Source organism: Silene latifolia, chromosome 4 (assembly GCF_048544455.1).
Source record: "Silene latifolia isolate original U9 population chromosome 4, ASM4854445v1, whole genome shotgun sequence".
Classification (NCBI taxonomy): domain Eukaryota; kingdom Viridiplantae; phylum Streptophyta; class Magnoliopsida; order Caryophyllales; family Caryophyllaceae; genus Silene; species Silene latifolia.
In genome coordinates, this window is record NC_133529.1 from 25,331,869 (window position 1) to 25,359,804 (window position 27,936).

A 27,936-nucleotide genomic window follows, 5' to 3' on the forward strand; every position below is an offset into this window, starting at 1 on the left:
TCAACGATAGTATAACACGGGGAAGGAGGATCGGAATTTGAGACCTAATGTCTTATATCTCCGTCTTACCTACAAAATTAATACTTCGTACATCATTGATAAACACAAAATAATATGTAATGTGGTGGTGAGATTGACACCTTAAACTAGAAGTTGCATGAATGGTGGCACTATCCTTTTTTTCCTCTTTGGCAATGAATTCAGCATTGCTCATCATTGTTGTGTTTGATCAATTTTTGTGTCCTTTCAACATCCGATGCATCTTCACTATACTTCAAAAGTCGAACACTAAAACTTGGGAGAAACGGTCTCTCACTATGTTATTGAGAGATACCAATACATTTCGCACTTTTATTTGTATTTGTCACTTTTATATTGTTGATCGTGACATAGTAACTTTGTACCTATTTTACATGATAAATGTACCCATTTTATCATTAATCATGATTTGTATCTATTTCATTACTTTTAGTACCACTTTTTCTTAAAATTGTACAATGGTCTCTCAATAAAGTTTATTAAGAGACCGTCTCTCAGGAGACTTACTCAAAAGTCAACTATATAAAGCCATCATACATGGACTGTTATCCATGAACACTCATTTTCTAAGCTTCAGTTTGTCTTTCTTAAGACGATCATATCCTCTTAAATATAAAACGGATTAAATACTATCGCATATAGATAGATGAGACAATAGCTTGTCATTCCCTTTGCTTCTGTTTTTGTCTCATTTCTATTTTACCCGTTTTATTATTTAAGACTGATATATCAGCCTTAAATAAGAATTTGTGTCTAACTTATTATACCTCTCATTTCCACATTTGATACACTAGAATTTTCAGGTACGAGACAACACATACAGCTTGCCTAACCGTAATTCCAACAATCTTGTGAACCGTAATTATTAGAACAAGGACTTCTTTGCATAATTTGCAAGTTTATAATCGTCAATTCTAAAGACCAGTTTCTGTTCAATTACATTTTCCACATTTAAGTCAAATACACTAATTGGGACGGGTCATTGGGGTTGAATTTTCAATATATTTGGAATTTTGGATATAGTTTGTGATTTTAAATGAGAGTTCTATTGGTATATACTTCGGTAAGAATAAGAGTTAACTTAAGTCTTAAGTCTTTTTTACTCCAACCGTGAGGTTAGCACGCTGATTGGGGTTTCAATTTAATATTCTTTTTTTTTTTTGGGTGAAGAGAAGCGGAAAACAAGCCCTTAAGACGAAAGAAAAGAAAAACAAAAACAGTAAAGTACACTACATCCCTACAGAAACAAAATTAAACTGCATAATCTGGAATAATGCGAGGCCACGTAACCCCTCCAACATCCTGCTGCGCCAACTTGAACAAAGAGCTCGGCACATTTGAAAAATCGAAGCGAACCAACTGCTGCATTTGAGTAACCCCATAATTCGCAAGCCAATCCGCACAAGCACCTTTCGATAAGTGTGGTGCACCTCCACCCTCCGGGGAGAGACACGAATAAACGATTGACAGATTTTAATCATATGAGTATATGCTGTTGGGACATTAATTTCAGATTCCAAGAAGCTAATCACTGTCTTTGAATCCGTTTGGACGATGAGTCGAGGTATATGCCGCTCTAAAGCTATCATCAAGCCCCTCCTTAAAGCGCGTTTAATCAAGTCGCTTCACCTAACCTCTCTCGCAAACGCTTCTAAAATCATACCCGAAGAGTCACGGATAATGCCCCCGGCACCAGCCGCACCCGGATTACCTTTCGAAGCTCCATCAATATTCAAAGCTAACCAACCCTCCGGAGGTGCCAACCATTTCACGAAAATTTCCTTCTTGCGATGGCCAGCTAGAAAAATTCCATTATCTCGAACTTCCTTTGCGTCAACCACTTCCCAAATCCTTTGCATAAAAAACGTGTATATGTTCCGTGCAATCATCTTCTCTCCCAAAGACACGACAATTCTCTACCTCCAAATCCCCACACAACCACCGTAAAATTTGATGGCCAGTTTTCATATCCCATTTCCGTGCCTTTAGATAATTAAGGACCACCCAATCTTGCAGATTGGTGCTATTATAGAAACCCAAGGTGCGCGCAAACGGAAATAAAGACCATACCTTTTTTGCTTCAGCACAATCACGAAGAAGATGTAGAGAAGTTTCTTCCACCACGCCACAAACATTACAACACGGATCTACTGTCAACCCCCTTTTCGCCCTATTGAATTGGACATAATCCTATCATGGAGGAGTAGCCACACGAAAACATGTATTCGCTGAGGAGCCCAAGTTCTCCAAGGTAATTTCCAAAATATTTCTGCTTCATCAACCGAGTCATTACGAATTATTTTTATAGCAGATTTAATGGTAAAAAAACCCGACGAAGTGCCTTTCCAGCAGAATTGATCATCATTCTCCGTCCCCGGAATGACTTCAAAAGACGCGATGGGCTGGAGTATTGAGCAGCTTTCTAAAGTACAAGTGCTCGTCTTCAACCGTGGCTTCCAGTAAGGATTGTGGAATCGTCACGGATGAGCATTGAGCAGCTTTCTAAAGTACGATTAATAGCCCAATGATCCCTCTAGAACAGTGTCCCTTGCAATACTTTTGTCGAAGTACCCGTGCCCACAAAGCATTCGGCTCAGCAAGCATTCTCCATCCGATTTTAGCCATAAAGGCCGTATTAACTTGTCGCATAGACCGCAGTGGTAGAATATGTAAATATTCGTTTCCTATTGTAATTATTAGATTACGATTGTATTATATTTAGTTGCTAGTTTTATGTATTTAGTTACCTAAGTTGTAGGATTCGGTTCTCACCGAATACACTTGTATTTATACTCTCGGTTTATTCAATAACAAACCACCGATTAACTTCCTTTATGGTATCAGGAACCCTAATCGATCCAACCTCTGCTTCCGCTCATTCTTCTTCTTCTTCTTCTTCCTCGATCTCCGACCAAACCTCCGACCACACGTCACAAATGGCCCCTGATGCAAAGTCGTCATTTCACCCGGCGCTTGCAGTCAACAACGTTGCTAATCATATCCCTGTCAAACTCGGCATGGAGAACGATCAATACCCACTTTGGGTAGCGTTGTTTACAAATCATGCTAAATCAAACCGTGTTCTCCATCACATCATTCCACCAAAGGTAGCACTGTGACACCCCCATACTCCAAGTGCCTTACCAGGACCACTCAGGTATAGGAACATCACCATCTCGGTTACCCGAGACAATGATAATCATAAGACAATAAAGAAACGTACTTTAAAAGTAAATATAATTTAAGTGATTACATGTCTCAAACCAAAACAAACAAATGAAATACAACCAATCCGAAACTGAATAACTAAAGGACATCGTCTGACACAGCGGAAGACTCTTCTAACTGCAAGTGATGACTCATCCCTGCTATCCCATACGCATCGTCCCATACCTGTTCAATAACTGCTCACCATCCCCGAATGGATCACCACAGTTTTTAAAACATTTAAACGGGGTCAGTACTAATCACACAATAAAATCACAATAAGACAAGTATCAAAACAGCTCAATCGTCACATCAACCCGAACTCCATCACCAACTCCTCAATACTGACTACACACTAAAGTGTGTAGCCCTGCCAGAGTACCCATCGCAACAGTTTCGATTCGCGCCGCTGATGGGGACCGCAGCCGTTCCCACCTAAACCCCGCTCATCTCCGTCGAGCGATAAACCCAAATCCTTTAATGTGCACATCCCTTCTGTGGCGGGTTCCACAGAAGGCGAATCATGGGCGTGGAGCCACTCCCGCAAGTGACTCCACTCAGCCAGGGACGCACCCTGAAGAACACAGACAGATACAATCAATCACAACTACTAAACAGCAATCAAACCCAACAACTGTCACAATACTCGTACGATAAAATTCAACAATCACAAATCACAACCAACATATCATGTGACTAATACTGAGTAGGGAAACCCTACCTGGAATACAAACACAAGCAGACGATCTCAACAGCTATCTCAAAACCTCTCCTCTACGAATCCTCCTCCTATCACATAATCACATAATCACATAATCACAATCTAACATTAACAAATCATAAAAACCCCCAATTCCCAAAATTAGGGTTTAAACAAAGTCAACTAAATACTATAAAATTGGTATGTAGATCTTACCCTTGACGCAATGAACACTATGATGCAAAGAACAAGATGATCCGACACTCCTAGCCTTGGGGATTTGCCAACAACGCGACGAGAGAGAACTACGTAACTCCTTTTTCTTTTGAAAGGTTTAGAAAGGTTAAAAAGTGATGAAATAAACTGACGGAAACCTTTTATATTAAACTCGCGTTATTAGCAAAACCCGTCAAAACAACCCCGTAAAACACACTTACTCGATCGAGTAAATAACGTACTCGATCGAGTGCCCCTTACTCGATCGAGTACCCAACTTACTCGATCGAGTACCCTACAGGCAGACTACTATTTTGCGTCAAAACTACTTATTCGACAGAGTAAACCCCACTCGATAGAGTACCCATAGACATAGAAAACCGTAGTATTACAAGCACTTCCGCTGCCCTCAACCGATGATGAGAAAGAGATGTGGGAGACTTTGGATGCAACGGTCTTACAGTGGATCTATTCCACCGTCACCACTGAATTGCTCAAAATAATTGTTGAGGCCAACTCCACGGCCATGGAAGCGTGGACGTGTCTCGCTGATTTATTTCAAGATAATCAAAATTCGCGTGCAGTGACTTTGGAACAAGAATTTTCACATATCGAGATGGCGGATTTTTCCTCCGTCTCCGCTTATTGCCAACGACTCAAGTCATTGGCGGATCAATTGAAGAACGTTGGTTCTCCTGTCTCTCAAAATCGACTAGTTTTACAATTGATCTCGGAGTTATCTCCGGCATATCACGGCGTCGGTACCATAATCCGACAGTCCAATCCTCTTCCCACCTTCTTTAAAGCACGCTCTATGCTTGCACTTGAAGAAGCCGGTTTTGCTAAGCAAGAAGCAACCGGATCCAGGTCTTGGCAGCCTTGTACTCCCGCGGTACCACCGACTCTGATAATGGTGGTAAGTCTTCTCAAGCGGGCGGGTCTTCGACTAATAAGGGTGGTCGTGGCAACGACGGCAGGAAGAAAGGCAACAAGGGCAAGGGTAATTCTGGCAACGGTAAAGGGCAAGGGAACACGTCTTCTCAAGCACCTGTGGCTACACCATCGCCTGCTGCTCCTGCTCAGTGGCCTGGTGGATATGGACAATGACAGTGGTCGCCTCCCCCTTGGGCTTACCCACCGTGTCCATACCCATCCCAGTCCTTGGATGATGCGACCCGGGTTTACGCCTCGCCCTCAATAGGGTATCTTAGGTCCGCGTCCGCAGCAGGGATACACGGCTGATGCAACAACTCCGTCACAGACGGATATCGAAGCAGCTATGTATACGCTTGGACTGACGCCACCCGAGCCTTGGGTCATGGACACCGGGGCCACGTCGCACATGACGACGAATCAAGGTACACTCTCGTCTTTTACTAATTCGAGCTTTCGTAATGGTATAGTTGTCGGAAATGGCCAGTCAATTCCAATTAATGGATACGGACACACTACCCTTCCTAAACCACATCCACCTCTAGTTTTGAACAACGTCTTGTACGCTCCTAAACTAGTTAAAAATCTTATTTCCGTTCGAAAATTCACCACCGATAATAAGGTCACTGCTGAATTTGATCCTTTTGGTTTTTGTGTCAAGGATTTACGGACGGGGACTCGAATATTGAGATGTGATAGTCGGGGCGACCTTTATCCGCTTTCTACGCCAACTTCAGCCGCACAATCATCCACGTTTGCAGCCTTAGCTCCATCTGTTTGGCATAATCGCTTAGGCCATCCGGGTGATCCTAATTTTTCTATTGTTAAGCAAAATAAAACAATTGATTGTAATTCCAAACAATTATTTTGTCATTCATGTCCGCTTGGGAAACATGTTAGATTACCATTTGCTAAGTCCGTGTCGTATACTTATATGCCATTTGACATTCTTCATTGTGATTTATGGACCTCGCCTATTATAAGCTCTTTAGGTCATAAATATTATTTGGTTATTTTGGTTGATTTTAGTAATTTCTTATGGACTTTTCCGATTGCTAAAAAGAGTGACGTAAATTCCATATTAACTACATTTCATAATTTCGTTCAAACTCAATTTGAGCAAAAAATTAAGTCGATTCAATGTGATAATGGAACGGAATTCGTAAACAATTGTTTTTCGTGAATTTTGTGTTAAAAACGGTCTCATTTTCCGGTTGTCTTGTCCTCACACATCCTCTCAAAACGGAAAAGCCGAGCGAAAAATACGTTCTATTAACAATATTATTCGGACTTTACTCATCCATGCATCTTTACCACTTAATTTTTGGCATTATGCTCTCGACACAGCCACCTACGTCTCCAACATTATCCCTAGTAAACCCCTTGCTTACAATATACCCCTCACCGTGCTCTATAATCGTTCCCCAAATTATAGTCACCTTCGAGTCTTTGGTTGTCTTTGTTTTCCTTTAGTCCCTTCCACGACTATACACAAATTACAACCTCGATCATCCCCGTGTGTTTTTCTTGCCTATCCAAAATATCATCGCGGTTATAAATGTCTTGACATGTCCACTCGTAAAATTATTATTTGTCGTCATGTCATTTTTAATGAACAAGCCTTCCCGTTTGCTACATTAAATAAACCCGACACAACCTCGTATGATTTTTTAAATGATGGTGTTTCGCCTTATGTCCTTCGCCATATGACCGAATCTCCTCCCTCGCCCACTCCAGCACACCCAGACCTCTCACCTTCCCAGCCTGACCACGTCAGCCTTACTCCCCCTCCACGGTCAGACGCATAGCGCGACTCTGCTCCCTCTGACCCTCGCCCACCACAACCGCCTATACCCCCTTCCAAAGCCACTACCCGAGCCGATCATGACATTTACAAACCCAACCCCAAATACTTCAAACAGCCGCCACAACCTCACAATTTGTCTCATACCGTAGCTCCGTCACCGATTCCAAAGAATCCCGTGTCCGCTATTCGTGACCCAAATCGAAAACTGGCCATGGATGATGAGTATTCAGCTCTAATTGATAATAAGACATGAGTGTTGGTTCCTCGTCCTGTAAATGCTAATGTTATTCGCTCCATGTGGATTTTTCGTCACAAATTTAATGCTGACAGTTCTTTGAAAGGTATAAGGCTCGTCTTGTAGGTGATGGCAAAACTCAACAGGTAGGCATTGATTGTGGAGAAACATTTAGCCCAGTGGTTAAGCCGTCTACAATCAGACTGTTCTGAGTCTTGCGCTATCTAAATCATGGACCGTCAATCAACTTGACGTCAAAAATGCGTTCTTACATGGGTCTCTCAATGAAACGGTATACATGTATCAACCAGCTGGCTATCGTGATCAGTCTCGACCAGATCACGTGTGTCTTCTAAAGAAGTCTCTCTACGGTCTCAAGCAAGCCCCTCGGGCTTGGTATAAACGGTTTGCATATTTTATTGCTCAGAATGGGTTTCCGCATAGTACAGTGGATCATTCATTATTTATCTATCGACAAGGTAACAATATTGCTTATTTATTACTTTACGTCGACGACATAATTCTTACATGTTCCTCTGAAGCGCTTTGAACCACTATTATGAGCTGTCTAAGCAAGGAATTTGCTATGAAAGATCTTGGCCTGCTACATTATTGTTTGGGCATTTCCGTCAAGCAAACTTCCAAAGGTATGTTTTTATCTCAAATCAAATATGCCAAAGAAATTGTTGAGAGGGCGGGTATGTCGTCTTGTAAACCCGCTGCTACGCCAGTTGACACTAAACCGAAATTGAGTGCCACACCGTCTACCCCATATTCGGATCCTAGCCTATATCGTAGCCTTGCCGGTGCTCTACAATACCTTACATTTACTAGACCCGACATTTCCTACGCGGTTCAACAAATATGCCTCTTCATGCATAACCCTATGGCCGAGCACATGGCTGCTCTCAAACGGATAATCTGTTATATTCAGGGTACAGCTGACCGCGGCCTATGGTTGTATAAATCAGCCCCTAGTCTTCTCCGAGCCTACACGGATGCGGTTTGGGGTGGTTGTCCGGATACTAGGCGATCCACATCAGGGTATTGTATGTTTTTAGGGGATAATTTAATCTCCTGGGCTTCGAAACGACAGCCCACGCTATCTCGCTCCAGTGATGAATCGGAGTATCATGGGGTAGCCAATGTTGTTGCGGAGTCGTGTTGGCTCCGGAATTTGCTCGTGGAACTTCACGTACCCATGCCTAAAGCCACACTTGTGTACTGTGATAACGTCAGTGCTATATATCTCTCGGGAAACCCAGTTCAACACCAACGTACCAATCATATTGAGATGGATATCCATTTTGTTCGAGAAAAAGTTGAACGTGGTGAAATTCGAGTTCTTCTTCACATTCCCTCTCGTTATCAAATCGCGGACATTTTCACTAAGGGCCTTCCTCTTATTCTTTTTGATGATATTCGTGACAGTTTACACGTCCGTCTTCCTCCCGTATCAACTGCGGGGGTGTGATAAAATATGTAAATATTCGTTTCCTATTGTAATTATTAGATTACGATTCTATTATATTTAGTTGCTTGTTTTATGTAATTAGTTACCTAAGTTGTAGGATTCGGTTCTCACCGAATACACTTGTATTTATACTCTCGGTTTATTCAATAACAAACCACCGATTAACTTCCTTTACGCAGACCCAGACCACCCTCATCTTTGTCCCTCGTTACCATTTCCCAAGAAACAAGGCTCATTTTCCGCGAGTCCTCATCCCCACCCCACAGAAAACGACGGGATTTTTTTATCAAGATCGTCACACAAAGAGCGCGGGATTTTTTCTGTGACCACCCTCATTCTTATGCATGGTGGCGCGCACTTGATTTTTGAAAAATTACATTTTAGTTTATTTGTATTAGGACTCGTAACCAGAAACTGATATTCTGATGGTCGCACGCACTTGTGTTGTTGTGCGCACACTCGGTCTGCGCTGTATATATAAATCAATTAAGAACACAATACCTTAAATAGTTAAATGCAACTTGAAACAATAGATTGGGAATACAATACATTTACAAGCAACATTTCTTCCAAAAATAAACAAAAAGAGTGTCCAAGGATAAATAGTATCATAAATACAATGAAAACCCCATTATGATATGATGGAGCAGCTACAACATTGTTTACATGATTACATCTCTTGTGCCAAAATGCCAATACATAATGGGCAATCCCTCTTATTAATAATTGCCCTTTAATTTAAACATTATAGATACATATTACAAAAAACAACCCAAAATTTACCTTCAAATATATAGATTTCGTCGCCTCGAAATTGGTCCATTATTTCAAAGCATCCACCCATTGATGTTGAACCCATTGGCTTGTTGGCTTGTTGTTGCCACACTTGCTTCATTTGAGCCCATGCCTTGGTGGTAACTATTTACATAATTGAGAGTGCAAGTCAATTAATCAAAAGGAAAATTTAAGTTATGAATTTAAGTTGATTTTCAGGTGTAACATAATTCTTTTAAGGCATCATACGAGGAATCAATTTGCAGTATAATTAGTACTCCCTCTGTCCCGGTCATTTGTTTACCTTTATTTACTTTTGACACAAAGACTCGGGAAGTGGAGGGGCCATTTTCCTTTTTGGTTATAGTAATTGTGTGACAAGTGTACAAAGATGAATGTGGATGAGCAAATAAACCATCGAAAACCTTCTCAAAATAGAAAAGTAGACAAATGACTGAGACAAACTAAAATGGAATAGGTAAATAAATGATCGGGACAGATGAAAAATTAAGTAAAGGATTGTGACATAGAAATTACCCAATCTGTGATGGTTGATTGCAATAAAGAGGTTGGAAAAAGCCCTGAGTTTGTTGTGTAGGAATGTGGCTGAAAGGAATATTTTGTTGATTTTCACCTTCCCATGTAACTCTTGTAGGGAATTGAGGGTTACCCTCTTCCAACTGAAATCAAAATCAAAATTTATTAAACTTTTATATGTAGAAAAATCATTAGCAAAGAAAAAAGGACTATAAAATTCTTAAATTTTCTACATGAGAAATGATGCAAAACAGTCATTAAATTGATTTATAAAGAGAGAGATTGTAATGTATACATCGGTATCTCTTCGGATGTCAGCTAGTCTAGTTTTTAGGGCGATATTCATGACATGGTTTCGTAATCCATTAACAATAAAAAAACGTCTTGTTTGCTACACTTAAAAATCAATGGCAAGCTCTTAGGTGAAATGTCTTAGAAGTCGTTTAATGTTGCTTGCAACAACACCATTACCCCCAATGCCTAAAGCTTTTCACTTTTGACAGGATGAGTAGGTCGTCGAATAATAGTGGGTTACCTTCTTCAGTAAGTTCCTATTATTTTCAGTGAGAGCTTGTTCCTGCACCATTCAAAAAATAAAGATGGATAATGAAGCCGGAAAACTTGCTCATAAGAGAAACTACTTCAAATCAGACCAATATACATACCCTTCTTTGTAGGTCACCTAGCTGATCAAGCATTTGTTTGGTCTGCCAAAGTAAAATGTAGGTCGTTTATAATAAGAAAAGATCGAGTTAGCAGATGTTAAATAGCTTAGTTGGTAAAGACGAGTATACCTTGGTAGACCTTATTTGCTTAAGAGACATTTCAAGCTGATGCTCAAGCTGATCTAGGTCTTTTATATTTAGTGATGCCAAATCTTCACCAAGCAAATTCCTACAAATACAGTTAACAAAAAAATCAAATGAACATTTGATTTGACCTATTTTCTGTTGAGGTAAGTAAAAAAATGAGTTGATCTCAGTAAGTAAACAGTGAAAGTTACCTCTGAGATTGCTGAAGAACTTCCACTCTAGCCTTTAGCTTCAAATATTCCTGGTAATTAGCCTACCTCACGTACATTCATTGTACAAGGTATCAATATTTATGCAGAATTCTCAAGGAATTATATATTATTAATCCAAACAGTAAACCCTAACAAAATGACCCTGACCATATTATGAGGCCTTGATATATACTGTTTAATTTGGGGCTACACTTCATTTGGTTTAACTTGAATTTACACGGGTTTAACACTAGTTTAATGTAAACTGTAAAGCTGCAATATGTATACCTGAGAATCATTGAGAATTCCATTGGCTTCCAAAGCGCCATAACTACATCTATGGTACTTTTCAATTGTCTTCAGAATACTGCACATTGCAATTTCAAACAGCTAAGCACGCAGATTTGAAGGCTAACAATACTTAGGTATATCTATCTGTCGTCATACCTCTAAATTTATTAGACCTCTAATTTTAACTTGAAATAGCTACTCCCTAAGACTTGTGCTTATCTAAACTAGTCTATTTTTTCAAAACCTTCCCAATCATGTAAAGCAACAAATGGACTAATTAAGTATTTGAATGAATGAAATAGAGGGATATCGTCGATCTTCGTAGATGCACTTATTGACATATCCATAAGCTTGTGTAAGGGGCCTTATACTCATACTTCCTCCGTCCCGATCGTTTGTTTACAAATTTTATTTTTGGATGTCTCATACATTTGAATGTTTCTTGTGGGTAATAATTTGATCTAGACTGACAGAACTTAACCGACCTGAATGATCCAACGCGAGTAACCCAACCCAAACCCGACCCGCACCTAAATTGAAGACCCGAATCTGACCCGAAACCCTAACCTATCCAAACTTATCCGAGTGTGTATTATCGCATACTGACCGTTATCCCCAAATAACTTGACAACAACCAACTCAAAAATGACCCGAAACCGAAATGACTATGCCAACCTAACCTGACCCGAGTTCCTCCAAATCCGAACTTGGCCCGATTCACCCTTTTGCCAGATTTAATATTTTGATCTTCCATATTCATCATTGTCTACTTATCATCCACTAATAATAACCACAAATGGTCTTCTTCTCTCCACTAAATAATAACCACAAATCGTGTCCTCATCTCTCTTTGGTTTTATGACAAAAGTAAAGCTAAACAAATAAATAGGCGGAAGTATATTATAAAACAAATCCCTTTTATAATATAGTAGTGTAAAACTGTCTTATAAGAGACTAATTGATGGGCATATATGGAGAATGGAAAATAATATAACCTCGTACTAAATAAATCATACAAAAAAAAAAGAGCATGGGAGTAATATTTAAATTAAAAATTGAATAAATTTTTTTCTTTCTTTCAAATTAAAAATTGAGTAAATTTTTTTTATTAATTCTAAAATAAATTAAGAATTAATCTAATCTTAAAAAAACTAATATATTGAATTGCTTTATAACTTTGTTCCATGTTTGACAAAGTACAACATATTTTTAGCTGTGTTCAGAAACTTTTATTAGAGAAATATAACAATTACTCAGTAAAATCTGATTAGAAAGAATATGAATTTAAAGCTGCAGAAGTAGTGGTGAAAAGGATAATTAATTGGAAAAGACAAACATATTATTAACTCATCTTCTATAGTAAAACCCCAAAGATATATGAATTACATAGAAGATTAAGGATTGCATCATAACATTGGAACCCAAACAATCAGCCTTTGTCTTTTTACTCTTCAACTTATATTCAACATTTTAGCAGGCATGCACTGTTACACATCACATCTATTAAATCAATTTTTCAACATTTATTAATTATAAATTTGAAATTCTGGTAAAGAAAATTAGGATTTGATTATAGAAAATTAGTTCATTGATTAAATAGTACTCTCTCCATCTCAATAATTTGTCAAGATAATTATGCTCAAAAATAAATTACGTTTACGACAAATAACACTATTTTGTACGGAGTAGTTTACAGACTTCACTGTTTAATTCTAACAAGCTTTTTATGCAAAAATTATGTAATTAAAACTTTAAAAAATTAAATTATCAAAAAAAATAAAGAATCACACAGTAACCCAAAATATTCAATTAATCGCATGTAAGACGGTTTTGTTGGGTGTCGGGTGATCAACCCTAGAACTATTACAATTAGTTGATTGGATCTGTGTGATCTTAATTAGGATATCAAAGACGGTTTTATACAAGAACTTGGGTTGAACACTTGAACATTAATAAAAAAAATCCAAAATTATGCTATCATAAATGGCTAGGATGTTTAGACCCTTATGACATAAAATGTAGGGACTTCATTCCTTGACCTAAAATTTAGCAACACAAGCTTATTTTAATGTCAAATCACTAAAATTCATGTAGTACTTTTTGCAATATATTAATAAATCTTTCATTAAGGGTGGTTTAGATCTTAAAAATAGTAGGAAATTAAAAATATAAAAAATGCAAACTATCCTATAATCTAATAGTAATCACATCACTACAACATAGTTGAAGTAAACTCCATCATCAACTCAATAATTACTTAAATATCTAAATGAAGATTATCAAGTATCAACTTATAATAAAACCGTCTTACAGAAAAACTTGGGAAAGATAAGAGAAGACTACCAAGAAGAGCTGGAGAACTCGTAGAGCTTGCCGCGATTAGAGAAGATGATAAGGGCAACTTCAGCATCACAAAGAATAGAAAGTTCATAAGCTTTCTTAAGAAGACCATTTCTTCTCTTTGCAAATGTAACTTGCCTATTAATTTTGTTCTCTATCCTCTTTAGTTCTACTCTTCCTCTTCCCATTTTTTTTATAATGATTTTTGTGATTTTATTATTAATGTTATTATTTCTCTCTCTATTTCTTTCCTATTTTTTGTTACTAAATGAGTAAAATGGTTTGTTAAGGAAAGAGTTTGGTCTCCTTTTATGTGTTTATTGTCCTTAGGGTTCCATAATTGTATACTTGGTCAGCTTTCTTTAAACAGTTGTGTATTTATGTGTTTAATTTCAGATTTTTTTTACATTAAAAAGGTGAAACCCTGCTGACCAACCGACAATAGTGTAACTAAGCAAAAAAATATGTATAAAATTATCACACAGCTCAAGTTAGGACTTGTTTTAAGACAGCATGGTGTCATCAGGTGGCAATGAGTTCCAATTCAAGGTTTAAGCAAAAAAATATGTATAAAATTGATGTTGTGACTCTAACTATCAGATTAAGCTTTTGGTTGAGATGATTTCTTGACATGGTATTAGAGTCATGTGACTAAAAGGTCACGGGTTCAAATCTCACTGTCCCCCAATTTCTAAAGTGGAATATTAAGGGGTTCAAATCTCACCGTCCCCCAATTTCTAAAGTGGAATATTAAGCACCAGGTATATATGCGGCATTAGTGCGAGGGGCGTGTTAGAGTATAAAATCTGTAATGCCCGCCCTTTTAGAGACCCGTTGACCAGCGTTGACTGACCTTGGGAGCGGTAATAGTCCTTAGAAGTGCGTACCAAAGTTATCTTGTGTTTTGAGTTAAGGGTGGTACTCGATAGAGTAGAGGCTACTCGATCGAGTAGCTTAGATACTCGATCGATTAGGGGCCACTCGATCGAGTAGGTGGGCCACTCGATCGAGTAACGGGTTTCAGCGAGGGTTTATAATCATGTTTTGTTAAATCCGCAAATCATTTTCGCTTCATTTCTTCAGATCCTTAGGTCGCCTCCTTCCTTTCCCTTCACCATATAACCTCCATGGAAGCCTTTGAAGGTTCTTGTGCCTTAGGAGAGCGTAGCTTGAGTCGGGTAGCAGTCTTTTGCCAGGTTTCCTCTTGTAGGTATGTCGTCATCATCATCCGTATCCTTGTCTTTGCAGTTAGGGTTTGCTTGGTAGTGATAGATGGTTGTGTTGTATATATAGGTGTTGCTTGGTTGCTGGATATTGCGTGTGTGGACATGGAATGGTTGCAGTTGCTTAAAGGTAGGTTCGCCTACTCAGTTTCTGTGGATGGTCTAGTGTGTCGGTTGTTGTGTCGTGGTTGTTGTGTTGTAGTTGTGTTTGTGTGGCAGCGTATATGCGGTAGTCGGTTGGTGTATACAGTTTGTTGGTTGTTGTTGTATTGCGGTATGCTGTGATTGTTTGTCATTTGGTTCTCGAGGTGCGTCCTCGGCTGAGTGGAGTCACTTGCGGGAGTGGCTTCATGCCCTAGTTTCGCCCTCCGTGGAACCCGCCACGGGAGGGGATGTGCACATTAATGGGACAGAGTTATCGCTCGGTTTGATGAGCGGGGATTTGGTGGGTACGGTGCGGTCCCCCCCGGCTGGCAGGTAGGGATGGCATTTATGGTCCAAACCGAACCGAACCCGAATCGAACCGAACGAAAAAATTCAATCCAAACCCACCCTATAAAAATCCATCCCCGATCCACTATCTAAAAATACATATCCATATCCACTATTGAAAAACCCGAACCAAATCCAAACCCCGATCCATTCATACCCGAACCCGATCCAATCGGATATTTTTGAAATTTTACGCTTTATTAAACTTGAAATTTCAATTTTCTTATATAACATTAATTTTTTATGTAGTCAAATCAACTTTCGGATTGGATTTTGGGTTATATGGTGGATCGGGTATGAGTTTGGAGCGGGTATGGATTTGAAAAAAGTATAATGGATCGGATATGGATTCTAAAATTTTGGATATGAATCAGGTATGGATATGGATATGTGATCCAATAAGTAAGTGGATCGAGTTTGGATCTAGCGAAACCCGATCCAATCTCACCCATTGCCATCCCTACTGGCAGGGCTGGTCCAGTGGACAGTCGGTGACAGAGATTGATTGGGGTGGGTGTGATTGTATGTGACTTGTTGTGTTTGTAACGTGTTGATAATTGTTGTTGATTCAGGTTGAGTCTTGCCTCGGTTACTGACCTTGTGTGGTTGTCTTGTTTGTTTATGTGTCTGCCGTGATCCTTTATGGTGAGCAGTCAGTCTTAGCAGGTGTTGATGTTGTTGATAGCTGGAGTCCTGACAGGGATGAGTCCTCACGAGTTTTGGTAGAGATAGTGTGTAGCTGACGAGTTGTATTTTTATTTTGTTAAGTTGGTTGTAATGCTTGTAATATAACTATAATTGTTCTTTTATCGACTTTTGATGATTACTTACCTCAGGCAACCGAGATGATAACGCCCTTATATGCTAAGGAAGGCCTAGTTAAGGCTCCTCAGAATATGGGGGTGTTACAAAGTGGTATCAGAGCGACGATTTTGGAACCTGTAACCAATGAACGTAGTGAGTCTGATAAAATGAACCTGGTGTATGTTTGATGGGAGCCCCAGCTGATGCTAGGTTTTGGGTGAGTAGGCGCCCTCATTTCAAAACCTTGGCCCCATTGTACTTAAACCAGCCACTGGGTATGAGAATGTGGAGTCCGTGAGTATGTGCTTAATGTGTATGTTGATTGCGTCGGAACTATCCGTGGTTGAGTCTTTGTTAAAGTTGGTATAGGCATGATAGTTGCGTTTGGATTTTGTGTGGTGAGGTTTTGGTAGAATTAGTGAGCTTATGCGATGAATATGAAAAACGTAAAAGGCTTTATTTAATAGAAATGCGTGAAAAGTGTGAAAGTGTATGCTGTAATATGAAAGTGATCATGTTGGTGTTTGCTTAAGGTTGTTAGAAATGGTGATCCCATAAGTCCTACCATAGCTATAATGATGATAGTTAAAGAAATGTTGAGTTATGATATGAGAAATAGCCAATAGTGATGCATTTGTGCAATGTTTAATGGCTGAAAGTTTCCGCTTACGTGGTGATTAATTTGTGTAGAATGGCTTGTTCATGTTGAACTGGAACATGATAGTGATACACTTGGCTGACATGTGGGGATTTATTGTTAATTATATGCTTTCATTAGTGTGAGAATAAGTTGATAGCCATGTGGTAAGACGAGTTTAGATATGATACAATGACATAATTGAGTATATGAATGACTCAAAGAGGGGTAAACCATGTGTAGTGTGCGGTTGTTATAGCGTAATATGATATGAACCTTGTACGATGAGACGGTATGATATGTTTGAATAATAATGGTGATATAGAAGTGAGTACGATAACTGTGATGAATTCGAACTTAGTTTGGAATCGACACGCGATATTATTTTTTGCGGGAATCTTCAATTAATTTCGTATTTCTGACCGAGTACTCAACCTTACTTGACCGAGTGCGAGTGCTTACTAGACCGAGTAGACCTCACTCGATCTAGTTAGGAAGTTATGACGTCGGAATGTAGAAATTTTCTGCAGATACTCGACGAAATAGCACCTACTCGATCGAGTAGAGGGCACTCGCTCGAGTACCCTAGGCACTCGATCGAGTAGGCTACAGTACAGAGGCTCTTACGGGTTTCATAAAACCCTTGTTTTTCCTCATTCTTCTCATTCTTTCTTCTTTATTCGAACCCTAACCTCCTAAATCCCTCAAAAACTCTCATAATCTTGTGGTGGTGGTGATTAATTTGGGTTGTTTTTCCTTGTTTAATTGCATCCTTTTTCTTTCCATCTAATCAAGGTATGAATTTCTTCCCTATTTACATGTTTTATCACTTTGAACCTATTAGAATGATAGAATAGTCCGAAAATTTCGATTCATATGGAAAAAATTGCTTGTAATTGTTTTAATGTGATTCATGTGCTTCCCTTTCATGATTATTGATGTTAATTGTGCTAAAAATAGAGTAGAAATTGCAAAATTGGGGGCGAATTTTCTAGGGTTTGCAAAATCAAAATTGATTTTTGGTTGTTTTCTACATGTTGGATGATGAAATTGAGTACTATATGTTACATATGTTATGTTAGAAGTTGGATTTTGGTAATTTTCACCTTAAAACTTGCCTTAAAACTCCGTCTTAAAAGTGCCCCAAATTGAAATTCGTTTTCTATGACCAAGGTTTTGTGTTGGATATGAATATATATGCAAGAGTTAAACTTTTAATTTAGTAGTGGTGATGTTAATTCTTGATGAATGTGTCAAAATCGTTACAGCTGTAGAGACCGTCTGACTACTCTAATTGAGTTGTTTGCTTCTAATGTTGAAGGTTGATGATGACATGTTTTAAGTTGCCTTTCTATGAACATATATGAATATTTCACATGTTATCAAGTATTTATATGGGGTAGCATTTGAGCCATGCCATGATATCCGAATTGGTCGAGTAGATTATGTTTATCATGTTAAACCTTTCACAGTCATAGAGGTAGTCTGAATGCTATAAACTGAATTTATGTATCAATAGGGAATTTTTTGGTGGAAGTGTGTACCTAAATGATTATTCAATGTTCAGTTGTGTAAACTCTATGTTTTAAGTGCCTATACAAGTTTGTTTAAACCGTATGCTGAAACAGATGCCGAGACTAAACATAGGGACCCGTCAGAGTAAGAGGGGGAGGGGTTCACAGCCCGAAGTTGGGAAAGGTAGTGGACCCGTGGTACCCGCTGTACCGGAATACCCTTCGGTGGTGTTTGTGGACTTTAAACAGAGAGAGAGAGAGAGAGATTTGTGACGTTGCAAAAACGCAAGATGAGACCCACCCGTTGTGTGGATACCACACTTCTTGATGATTTGGGAATTGAGACGGATGTCCGTCACATCTTTGAGACTTTGGGATTTATGAGGTTGTATCGGTTGAGGAAGCATTCCTACCCTTTTCTGACTTTGGAGTTTATGAGCTCGTTTAATTACGAGCCAGCTGCACAAACTGTTGAGTTTCGTCTTATGAACACGAGTTTCGTGTTGACCATGGACCTCTTTGCTTCTCACCTTGGGTTGGCCAAGCCTCCCAAGGATTCCATCAGTGAGATTCCTTCTGAGTGCGATGTTTGCCGCCTTATGCCTTGTCTTTATGGAAAGTCAGCTCCCACCTCCAGCAACATGTTGATTAATGATGTTCAACATGTTACTTTGAGGATCTTCCTTCGATCTATTTCGAACCTTCTTTATGAGAGGCCAGATATGAGTAAGCTGAACAATCATGAACTGTTGCTTTTGATGTCTTATCTTAACCCGGAGCGGACCGAGAGGGTGGTCTTCAATGCTCCTGCCATGGTGTGTGCTAGCCTTGCCTTGATGGCTACTTCTACCACCCGGTATATGAGTTGTGGTGCTATCCCCACTTGGCTAGCCTCAAAGCTAGTCTCCTTTGAGACTTCTTCTGAGTACGTGCCTCTATCTACACCGGTGCCTACTATGGACATAGACTACTACCTCGACCTGAAATGGTTGAGAACTTTAGCTGACGGTAGCTTAGCTTGGAGAGTGTGGGGTATAAGCTGGATGAGGATCCCGGCTCCTGAGCACCTCCCACCGACAGAGCCGTTAGACCCGGTGGTGGTAGCTGTTGACTCCGTTGAGGAGGAGGAGGATGATGACGTACCTCGGCAGTTGCAGACATACCTCATTGACGACACGATCCTTCAGGTGATGCCCGAGCCGAAGAAGGGGGAGAACGTGGCAGCGGTGGAGGAGAGACCCAGGTTGGGGAGAGGACCTCGTCGAGTGAGGGAGAGGACAACTGAGACTAGACCATGGCCAGCAGCACCACAACAACACCCTTTTCCTTGTTACTCCTACCTCGATACCCCGGAGACGCGTTCGAGCTACTTGGCAGAGAGAGTGTCATCCACTTTGACACTCAGGAACATGCATGAGATGGCGTATGCTCAAGGGATTGGGACAGAGGGACCACATCCAGTGTGGTGGAGCAGAGTTGGGGACTATAGTTGGGTTTTCCACTCTTACGGGGTGGACCAGACAGCTTGGGGGACACCTCAATCCTTTGCTTTTGGTGGCTTGACCCCATGGTATGGGAGTCCTCGAGCTGGGGCAGGGGTTGATGCGGGTATTGGGTCATTGGGAGCAGGCACCTCGGGAGGAGATGGTGGTGGAGATGAGGGGTGAGCAGCAACAGCAGCAACATGAGTGATACTCCTTTTTCTTTCTTTTGTTTATGGTTGATGATGTTGGATGATGGTAGTCGTTCTTAGTTGGAACTTTTATTTTGGTTTGTATGGATGGCCATAAGGCCGGATTTACTTAGTTCGAGCTTGTTTACAGGATTTTGGGGGTCGGTTTGTCATCATCCCGACTACAGCGTATGTGACGTTATATATATATATATATATATATATATATATATATATATATATATATATATATATATATATATATATATATATATATATATATATATATATATATATATATATATATATATAGAATTAGGATCACATGAGTCCACCCTATCTTTTTGAGTCCCGTGAGTCCACTTATGTATCACACGCTCTACACAAAAATATCACGTTTTTTTTTTTAAAAAAAAAAAATAGTAAGTCGTCTCCGATCACAGTCATACGCATGGCCCGTAAGTGTGATACTGAGATTAATTTACCAAATGTCTAGGCATATGATGCAAAGTCCTCTAGGTAGAGCGTAGTGTAACATTTACAGTCTACTAAGGATGTTCCTAGGTTTCACAGGATGTGAAGAACTAGAGTTTAGCAGATACATAAACGGGAATTGTAAGTTTTAAAGTCGGTCTTAGCTAGCCCTGAAATCTGTGCCTACTCATTTAAAATTCTCTCTTTTTTTTCTTTTTTCTTTTTTGCCAATGGAATTTGAGAGCTATTTTAAAAAGGTTACACTGTTCCAATCAGAAGCAAACATACAGCAGAGTAACTAAAAATCAACCTACACTCATCTAATGGTATCCCATTACCAAAAGCTCCTTTCTTTGTGATACTCCTGTTGTACCATTACTCCATTAGCTTATTGCCTTAGAATTGACACGTATGCCCATAATCATTTACAATTTTTTTTTTTTTTTTAAAAAAAAAAAGCTGTGATATTGTTTAGTATAACATGTGATATTGTATCTGAGTCTGTGAGTCTAGTAAAAGAGTATCACGAGTTATACAAAACAGTATCACATCTTACAATAAACAATATCACTGGTTGTACTAAACAATATCACGGGTGAGTTGTGACCACGATAGTGACAATTGCATTTAGCCAATGAGGTAGTGTGGTATCAACAATTAGCCTATGTGTTTTGCAGGCTTTTAAGTTCCCTGCACATCTGCCTTCGGTTCGTTGCTTGACAATTGCATTTAGCAATTCAATGCATTGTAGTACAGCATCATGGTTCTTGGACTTTTCGGACTTTGTTTTGGGCGAGAGCCCCCCGTTTAATGTATATACCGTCTTTTCCGGAAGGGATGATTATCGTGGTGTAGTTATCATTATTTAATTCCTCCATGAATGTGTGAAGCAAACTTGGACTAAAAAGGATTGACTAGATTAGGGATTACTAGTCCAAGTAATCACAATTATAATAATCCAAGCAATGCACTAACCAAGAGAGCCTGCCTACTCCTACTTGAAACAAAAGCAACGGTCTACATCAGTTTTTGTAGTGTACTGTCTTTTACACAGTTTAGGAGTATGTCCTTTGGATAATAACCACTGTAGCATACTATGTTTAGACGAGGAATGTCAGAAGTAGCTTTCTTTATTAGCTTAAAAAGACGAAAGTAGTTTCCTAAGAGACTGTGCATGGAAATCTCGCTGGAATTGCAGGAAGAGGCTCCATATTTCCGACATTCGTGCTCTTAATTTTACTGTGATACATGATACCAAAATTAACAAGTGATATTCTTATGTACAGCGTGTGATACATAAGTGGACTCATGGGACTCAAAAATATAGGTGGACTCACCGGATCTTGCCTCTATATATATATATATATATATATATATATATATATGGTGTTATGACGGGAATTTCTAAGGTTTTGACCTGTGGTTACTCGACAGAATGCCCCACACTCGGTCGAGTAGCTGCAGGTGTGACAGGAATGGGGTATTCTGATCTCAGGGCTACTCGATCGAGTAGCCAAGACACTCGATCGAGTAGCGGGCACTCGATCGAGTACCCTATATACTCGATCGAGTAGCATCTTTATACAGGAACTTTTCGTAAAATTAAAATTGTTTAATGGTTATATAATTACATGTTTGGTGTTTAACATGGTTATTGATGATTAGTAACATGTTTGAACCGTTAATTTCATATGTTGGAAGCCGTGTTTGGATTTTAGATGCGGATTCATAACGAATAGTGAAGTAGTAATTATTTCTTATTGCATTTATTTTACATCCGTAATGTCTACTAATTATATTTCACCGGAACTGTGTCCTTCCATATACAAATGCATATGGTATATACATTCATTCTTGACGGTGGCTAGTTATTCGAATATGGTTGGATACATTTTTTTATGGTTTAATGGCTGTCTAATTAATGAGTAATGTCAATAATGAATGACATGGGTTAGATATATGTGTCAAGATGTAAGTAGTACATAACATGTGTAGTGATTTTGGTGGTGAACTTCGGGGACGAAGTTCCTTTTAGAGGGGAAGAGTAATGTCGCAAAATAAAAAGGCCGATATTGCAATTATTTTGTTGTTTGTTTATAAGATTTTCTATTACTTTGGTTACATTTCTTGTATGAAGTTGTAATTGTTTGCATTGGTTCGTTGAGTAATTCGTGTGTCGAAATAAAAGTTGATAGTATGTTTTAAAAGACGGTCATAAAGAGATAGTTATGATGTCATGTGTTGGAAGAGAATCGCGTTGTTGAGTAACATGGTGGTATAGTCATCTTTGCGTGTTGATATGTGACATGTTTCGTGTTGATGGTTGTTGCTAGTGAAAGTGTAATCTCGTAATGTGTTGGGTAATCATTGGTTGTGCCGGTTCGTGTTGTGAGGTTGGTATTTCAAGTGGTAGCTTGTAGATGTCGATCTATATGGAGCGTTAGACAGTTGATGATGATGACATGGGGGATGGTATTTCCGGGGAGTAGTGACCTATGTCGAAAGAGAAGTGATGTCGTTTTGTTTCCGTATCGTGTGCCTTGGTTGGGTGAGTTGAACTTCGGGGACGAAGTTATTTTTAAGGGGGGAAGACTATAATACCCGCCCTTTTAGAGACTCGTTGACCAGCGTTGACTGACCTTGGGAGCGGTAATAGTCCTTAGAAGTGCGTACCAAAGTTATCTTGTGTTTTGAGTTAAGGGTGGTACTCGATAGAGTAGAGGCTACTCGATCGAGTAGCTTAGATACTCGATCGAGTAGAGGCCACTCGATCGAGTAGGTGGGCCACTCGATCGAGTAACGGGTTTCAGCGAGGGTTTATAATCGTGTTTTGTTAAATCCGCAAATTATTTCCGCCTCATTTCTTCAGATCCTTAGGTCGTCTCCTTCCCTTTCCTTCACCATATAACCTCCATGGAAGCCTTTGAAGGTTCTTGTGCCTTAGGAGAGCGTAGCTTGAGTCGGGTAGCGGTCTTTTGCCAGGTTTCCTCTTGTAGGTATATCGTCATCATCATCCGTATCCTTGTCTTTGCGGTTAGGGTTTGCTTGGTAGTGATAGATGATTGTGTTGTGTATATAGGTGTTGCTTGGTTCTTTGGATATTGCATGTGTGGACATGGAATGGTTGCGATTGCTTAAAGGTAGGTTCGCCTACTCGGTTTCTGTGGATGGTCTAGTGTGTCGTTTGTTGTGTCGTGGTTGTTGTGTTGTAGTTGTGTTTGTGTGACAGCGTATATGCGGTAGTCGGTTGGTGTATACTGATTTGTTGGTTGTTGTTGTATTGCGGTATGCAGCGTGATTATTTGTCTCGGTTCTCGAGGTGCGTCCTCGGTGAGTGGAGTCACTTGCGGGAGTGGCTTCACGCCCTAGTTTCGCCCTCTGTGGAACCCTCCACGGGAGGGGATGTGCTCATTAATGGGACGGAGTTATCGCTCGGTTTGATGAGCGGGGATTTGGTGGGTACGGCTGCGGTCCCCCAGCTGGGCGGTGGTCGAGTGGACGATCGGTGAGAGATTGATTGGGGTGGGTGTGATTATATGTGACTGGTTGTGTTTGTAACGTGTTGATAATTGTTGTTGATTCAGGTTGAGTCTTGCCTCGGTTACTGAGCTTGTGTGGTTGTCTTGTTTGTTTATGTGTCTGCCGTGATCCCTTATGGTGACCAGTCAGTCTTAGCAGGTGTTGATGTTGTTGATAGCTGGAGTCCTGGCGGGGATGAGTCCTCACGAGTTTTGGTAGAGATAGTGTGTAGCTGACGAGTTGTATCTTTATTTTGTTAAGTTGGTTGTAATCCTTGTAATATAACTATAATTGTTCTTTTATCGACTTTTGATGATTACTTACCTCGGGCAACCGAGATGGTAACGCCCTTATATGCTAAGGAAGACCTGGTTAAGGCTTCTCAGAATATGGGGGTGTTACAAAATCGATCTTGGGACTCCAACCATCAGCTTAAGTTTTTTATTGAGATAATTTCTTGACAACCTGTCCGCCTTGTACATGTGATGATAAGGTAGGTAATGAAACTCATTGCCACCTGGTAAATGGAGCTCTTTAAACAATTTTTATGATGATTAAATCTGAACCTAGATCATACGGAGTAATTATTATCTTTATTAATTTTACTAGCTAAGTTAGCTTATAGGGGTTAAATGTTTAGAGTCATTTTATTGTGTTCTTTTCGAATTCCAATTAGACTATTGCCAAGTAGAAGGTCACACTAACTGGGTCACCAAAATTTTTCCTCTTAATCACACCTTATTAATCTTGACCAACTTTCACCCTCCCAAACAGAAGGTCACGACCTAGGTCACCAACCCAATCATTTTTCCACTTTCCAACATTTACAATCATTTACCACATTAACTACCCCACCAAAACCTCTCTCTTACTTTTACAATCGTTTTTTCACTTACTTTTATAATTACTAGTTTTAAACCCGTGCAAAAAATGCACGGGTCGTAATATTGTAATAATAGGCATCATAACAATATAAATAAGTCTACAATTAGATATTCGACGTTCATATAATTTAAGTTATTATCACTACTATTTGATGCCAAGTAGGTTACAAATGTAGAAGTAATCCAAAACGTTACCACCACTCGAAAATTTTGAGTAACCTATTTTAAAAGTCGTATTCAATGAACGCTTGTTATTGCCGTAAATTAATAACTCGTGCAATTTTGCACGGAATTACCGTTTCGGATTTTGTTATTATCAAATAATGTGAAAAATAATGATCAAGTTTGTACGAAGTTATATTTAAAATCTTCAATTGTATTGTAACTTAATTTGCAATTAGCGAGTTTGTACGTGATGGCCGATGGCGTATGCAAAATATTTATAATAATATGGGTAATATCCAACTTATAAATATACTATCATATACTCCCTCCGTCTCGGTTATTTGTTGTCCTTTTTCATTTTGGGGTGTCTCAGTCATTTGTTGTCCTTTCTATTTTAAGAATAAATTTGATGAGTAATTTGATCATTTACACTCAATTTATTCCACTTGTCATTTAGCAATTGCCCCCCTCCCATTTCCTTGGTCTTTGTGCCAAAATCAAATGACAACAAATGACCGGGACGGAGGGAGTGTATCCGAATAGGCTAAATTGGCCCATAACATCCCAGTCCATTACCGAAAAATGGCTCCCCTTATTATAAACCCTACCAGTCGTCTGCCACTCATAAATCTCAAATCAATTACGCTGCCTCTCAAACTCCCCCTCTGATGCTAAATCAAAAAATCACAAATATCGCGTTTGTGCCACCAAAAATCCTAATTAGCCTTTAATTTATGGCTCCGCGTCTCACCCTTATTTCTCTAACAATTCCCAGAAACAATAGCCGTTTGATGATCAAATCATACAAAATTTCTCACATTTTGTTTACCCTTTATCATCGAAATAGGCATTTAAGTTCATATTGAAGAAGTATATAGTATACATTTTTTTTTTTTTTTATAATTGTAGATCTGATATTTTTATTTTTATATGTATTACATTTATCCTTGAATTTTTCCCAAGCAAATATAATTTTTCACTCTTTCAATTTACTTTCTGGCGTTTTTTTCATTTTAAATTTAGAATTATTATTTTTGTTTGATTTCTCAATTTTTTTTTTCGATTTCTCATTTTTTTAAATTTTTTTTGTATGATTTTTTTTTTCTAAATGTTTATATCTAATATATTCTTTATTTGTGATGTCGTAGTATAATTGTCTTGCTGATTTATACAAAATAAATTTAACTACTAATTTCGGACGATTAATCATATGCATTGTTCGTATTTTATTTTTCCAGTTTGGAAGTTTTTTAAAAGTTTTTATTATTTTTTTGTATTTATAATTTTTATTTTGTAATTGTATAATGTATAGTTTGTAGTTGTATGATAAGAGTATATAGTTTTAAGAGTAAGAGAGGAATGGGTGTATAAGAGTGTAATTAATTCAAGAATGGTAGTAGGGTTTCCACATAAAAAAAAATTGGTTTCTCCATTCCCTATAAATCAGAGCCAATAAGAAAGCTTTAAAGTATAGGAATGTTGAAATGAGGAGAGAGAGGAATTAAACAAAAGGCGAGGAGAGAGGAAAATTAAGTGTGTAGATTAAACGTGGATGAATTTTTTTTCCTGAAATCATGGAGCCAATGAGAATCATCTATTGGCTTCAGCTTTTATAGATAGGGGATTATTCACTTTAATTAAGTTATTTTTGTCCTTTTAATAAAATAAAAACTACTCAAATATGTTAAGTAAACTAATTTTGGAAATTGTACATTTTAAAAAAAAAAATCGAATTAAAATTGATGGTTTTATTTGAAATATTAAATCTAAATGTTACGATATATCGATTCTATTAACGAACGTATTTGAAATATTATTACATATTTGACGATATACTAAATAGACGATATACAAATATACCAAATATATTAACGAAAGTATTTGACGATATACTAAATAGACGATATACAAAATAGAAGATATACAAATATAAAAATATACCTTTCATTTGTTGTAAGCCAATAGAAATACGACATGTGGAAGGTCACCAACCTTCAACCTCTTCTCAACTCAAGGGCACCAATTGGCCTTGACTAACTCAAGGTCACCAATAACAACATCAATTTACTCGCTAATTACGTCATTAGCATGACCCAACAAGGTTACGACCCGATTGGTGACCTTGCTTGGGCATGGTCTTAGGCCTTATAGAGAATATATAGATACGGGTATATAAAAGTAAAATTAAAAACAGTGTCTTCTATTTGAAAGGATGAAAGAATTAATTACCCACATTATATGACTTTTTAGGGCTTTTAGGGCTAAGTAATCTGTGTCTATCTTCAATTTGGATCAAATCAAATGTAATTGAAATTGAACACAAGGATGCCGTATAATAAGGGTTGGAGTATTCGATTGTTTCTAATTGGTTTAAGAGTTGTCTGAAAATTATTGTCCTTCCGAAAACCCTACCAACCGTTTTAGTTTGAGTGGTGCTTTCGTCACGGGAAATTGAGTGATATACTTAGGTAGTGCCCTAACTAGTATTGTGAGTAGACCCGATCACAGACCCGTTTATGGCCCGGCTGGTAGTAGCGAACCTAGGATTTCTAGCCTGCGAGGGCACAATTTTTTTTCCAATGAGTTAAGTCATGTATGAAATATAAGGGCTTGCCTAGAATCCATATAATTATTCGGGGGTAAATTTTAATTGGGTGATAATTACCGGGGAAGTTAATTACTTGGGTAATGAATTCAATGATGATAAGTTTGGCATAAGGTTAATGATTACTGAGTAGATATTTTACTCCCTTAATCATTACCCAGGGGGGAGGGTGGGTAATGTATTACCCTTCCATGAGGGTAATAGATTCAGGAGGTGAATACTCTCATACCAAACATAGAAAATGCAACTTACCTATTACTCCCATATTCATTCCCCTCCTTTTACCCTCAATCCAAGCAAGCCCTAATAGAGAATTTTTGAACCATATTTTAAATAAAAAAATAGTTATTCCAAACACAAGATTAAGGTCGCGAAGTGGTCTTATATTAAA

The 27,936-nt window shown here is 38.6% G+C and overlaps 2 protein-coding genes across 2 annotated transcripts; one reads left to right on the forward strand and one right to left on the reverse strand.

Annotated features, from left to right (window-relative positions):
• Window positions 1-4,592: 4,592 nt before the first annotated feature.
• On the forward strand, window positions 4,593-5,269 carry LOC141651258 (uncharacterized). The gene is made up of 2 exons (XM_074458977.1): window positions 4,593-5,029; window positions 5,140-5,269. Exons 1-2 carry the CDS (start codon window positions 4,593-4,595, stop codon window positions 5,267-5,269), a joined length of 567 nt encoding a protein of 188 aa, XP_074315078.1.
• A 3,844-nt stretch (window positions 5,270-9,113) lies between these two features.
• Window positions 9,114-13,906, reverse strand: LOC141653300 (agamous-like MADS-box protein MADS2). Its single transcript, XM_074461022.1, has 8 exons — window positions 13,560-13,906; window positions 11,214-11,292; window positions 10,926-10,987; window positions 10,717-10,816; window positions 10,588-10,629; window positions 10,458-10,499; window positions 9,923-10,065; window positions 9,114-9,529 (listed from the first exon to the last, which is right to left on the reverse strand). Exons 1-8 carry the CDS (start codon window positions 13,742-13,744, stop codon window positions 9,439-9,441), a joined length of 744 nt encoding a protein of 247 aa, XP_074317123.1. The 5' UTR covers window positions 13,745-13,906; the 3' UTR covers window positions 9,114-9,438.
• Between the last annotated feature and the right edge of the window lie 14,030 nt (window positions 13,907-27,936).

What these genes read in the sequence shown, in the direction of transcription:
- LOC141653300 (XM_074461022.1), bottom strand. Translation starts at nt 13,744, where the DNA reads ATGGGAAGAGGAAGAGTAGAACTAAAGAGGATAGAGAACAAAATTAAT. An exon ending in GAATTCTCAATGATTCTCAG is followed by an intron (nt 10,988 to 11,213) that starts GTATACATATTG and finishes TACGTGAGGTAG; the next exon opens with GCTAATTACCAGGAATATTT. An exon ending in AATCAACCATCACAGATTGG is followed by an intron (nt 9,530 to 9,922) that starts GTAATTTCTATG and finishes TTATGTAAATAG; the next exon opens with TTACCACCAAGGCATGGGCT.
- LOC141651258 (XM_074458977.1), top strand. Translation starts at nt 4,593, where the DNA reads ATGTGGGAGACTTTGGATGCAACGGTCTTACAGTGGATCTATTCCACC. An exon ending in CAAGAAGCAACCGGATCCAG is followed by an intron (nt 5,030 to 5,139) that starts GTCTTGGCAGCC and finishes CAACGACGGCAG; the next exon opens with GAAGAAAGGCAACAAGGGCA.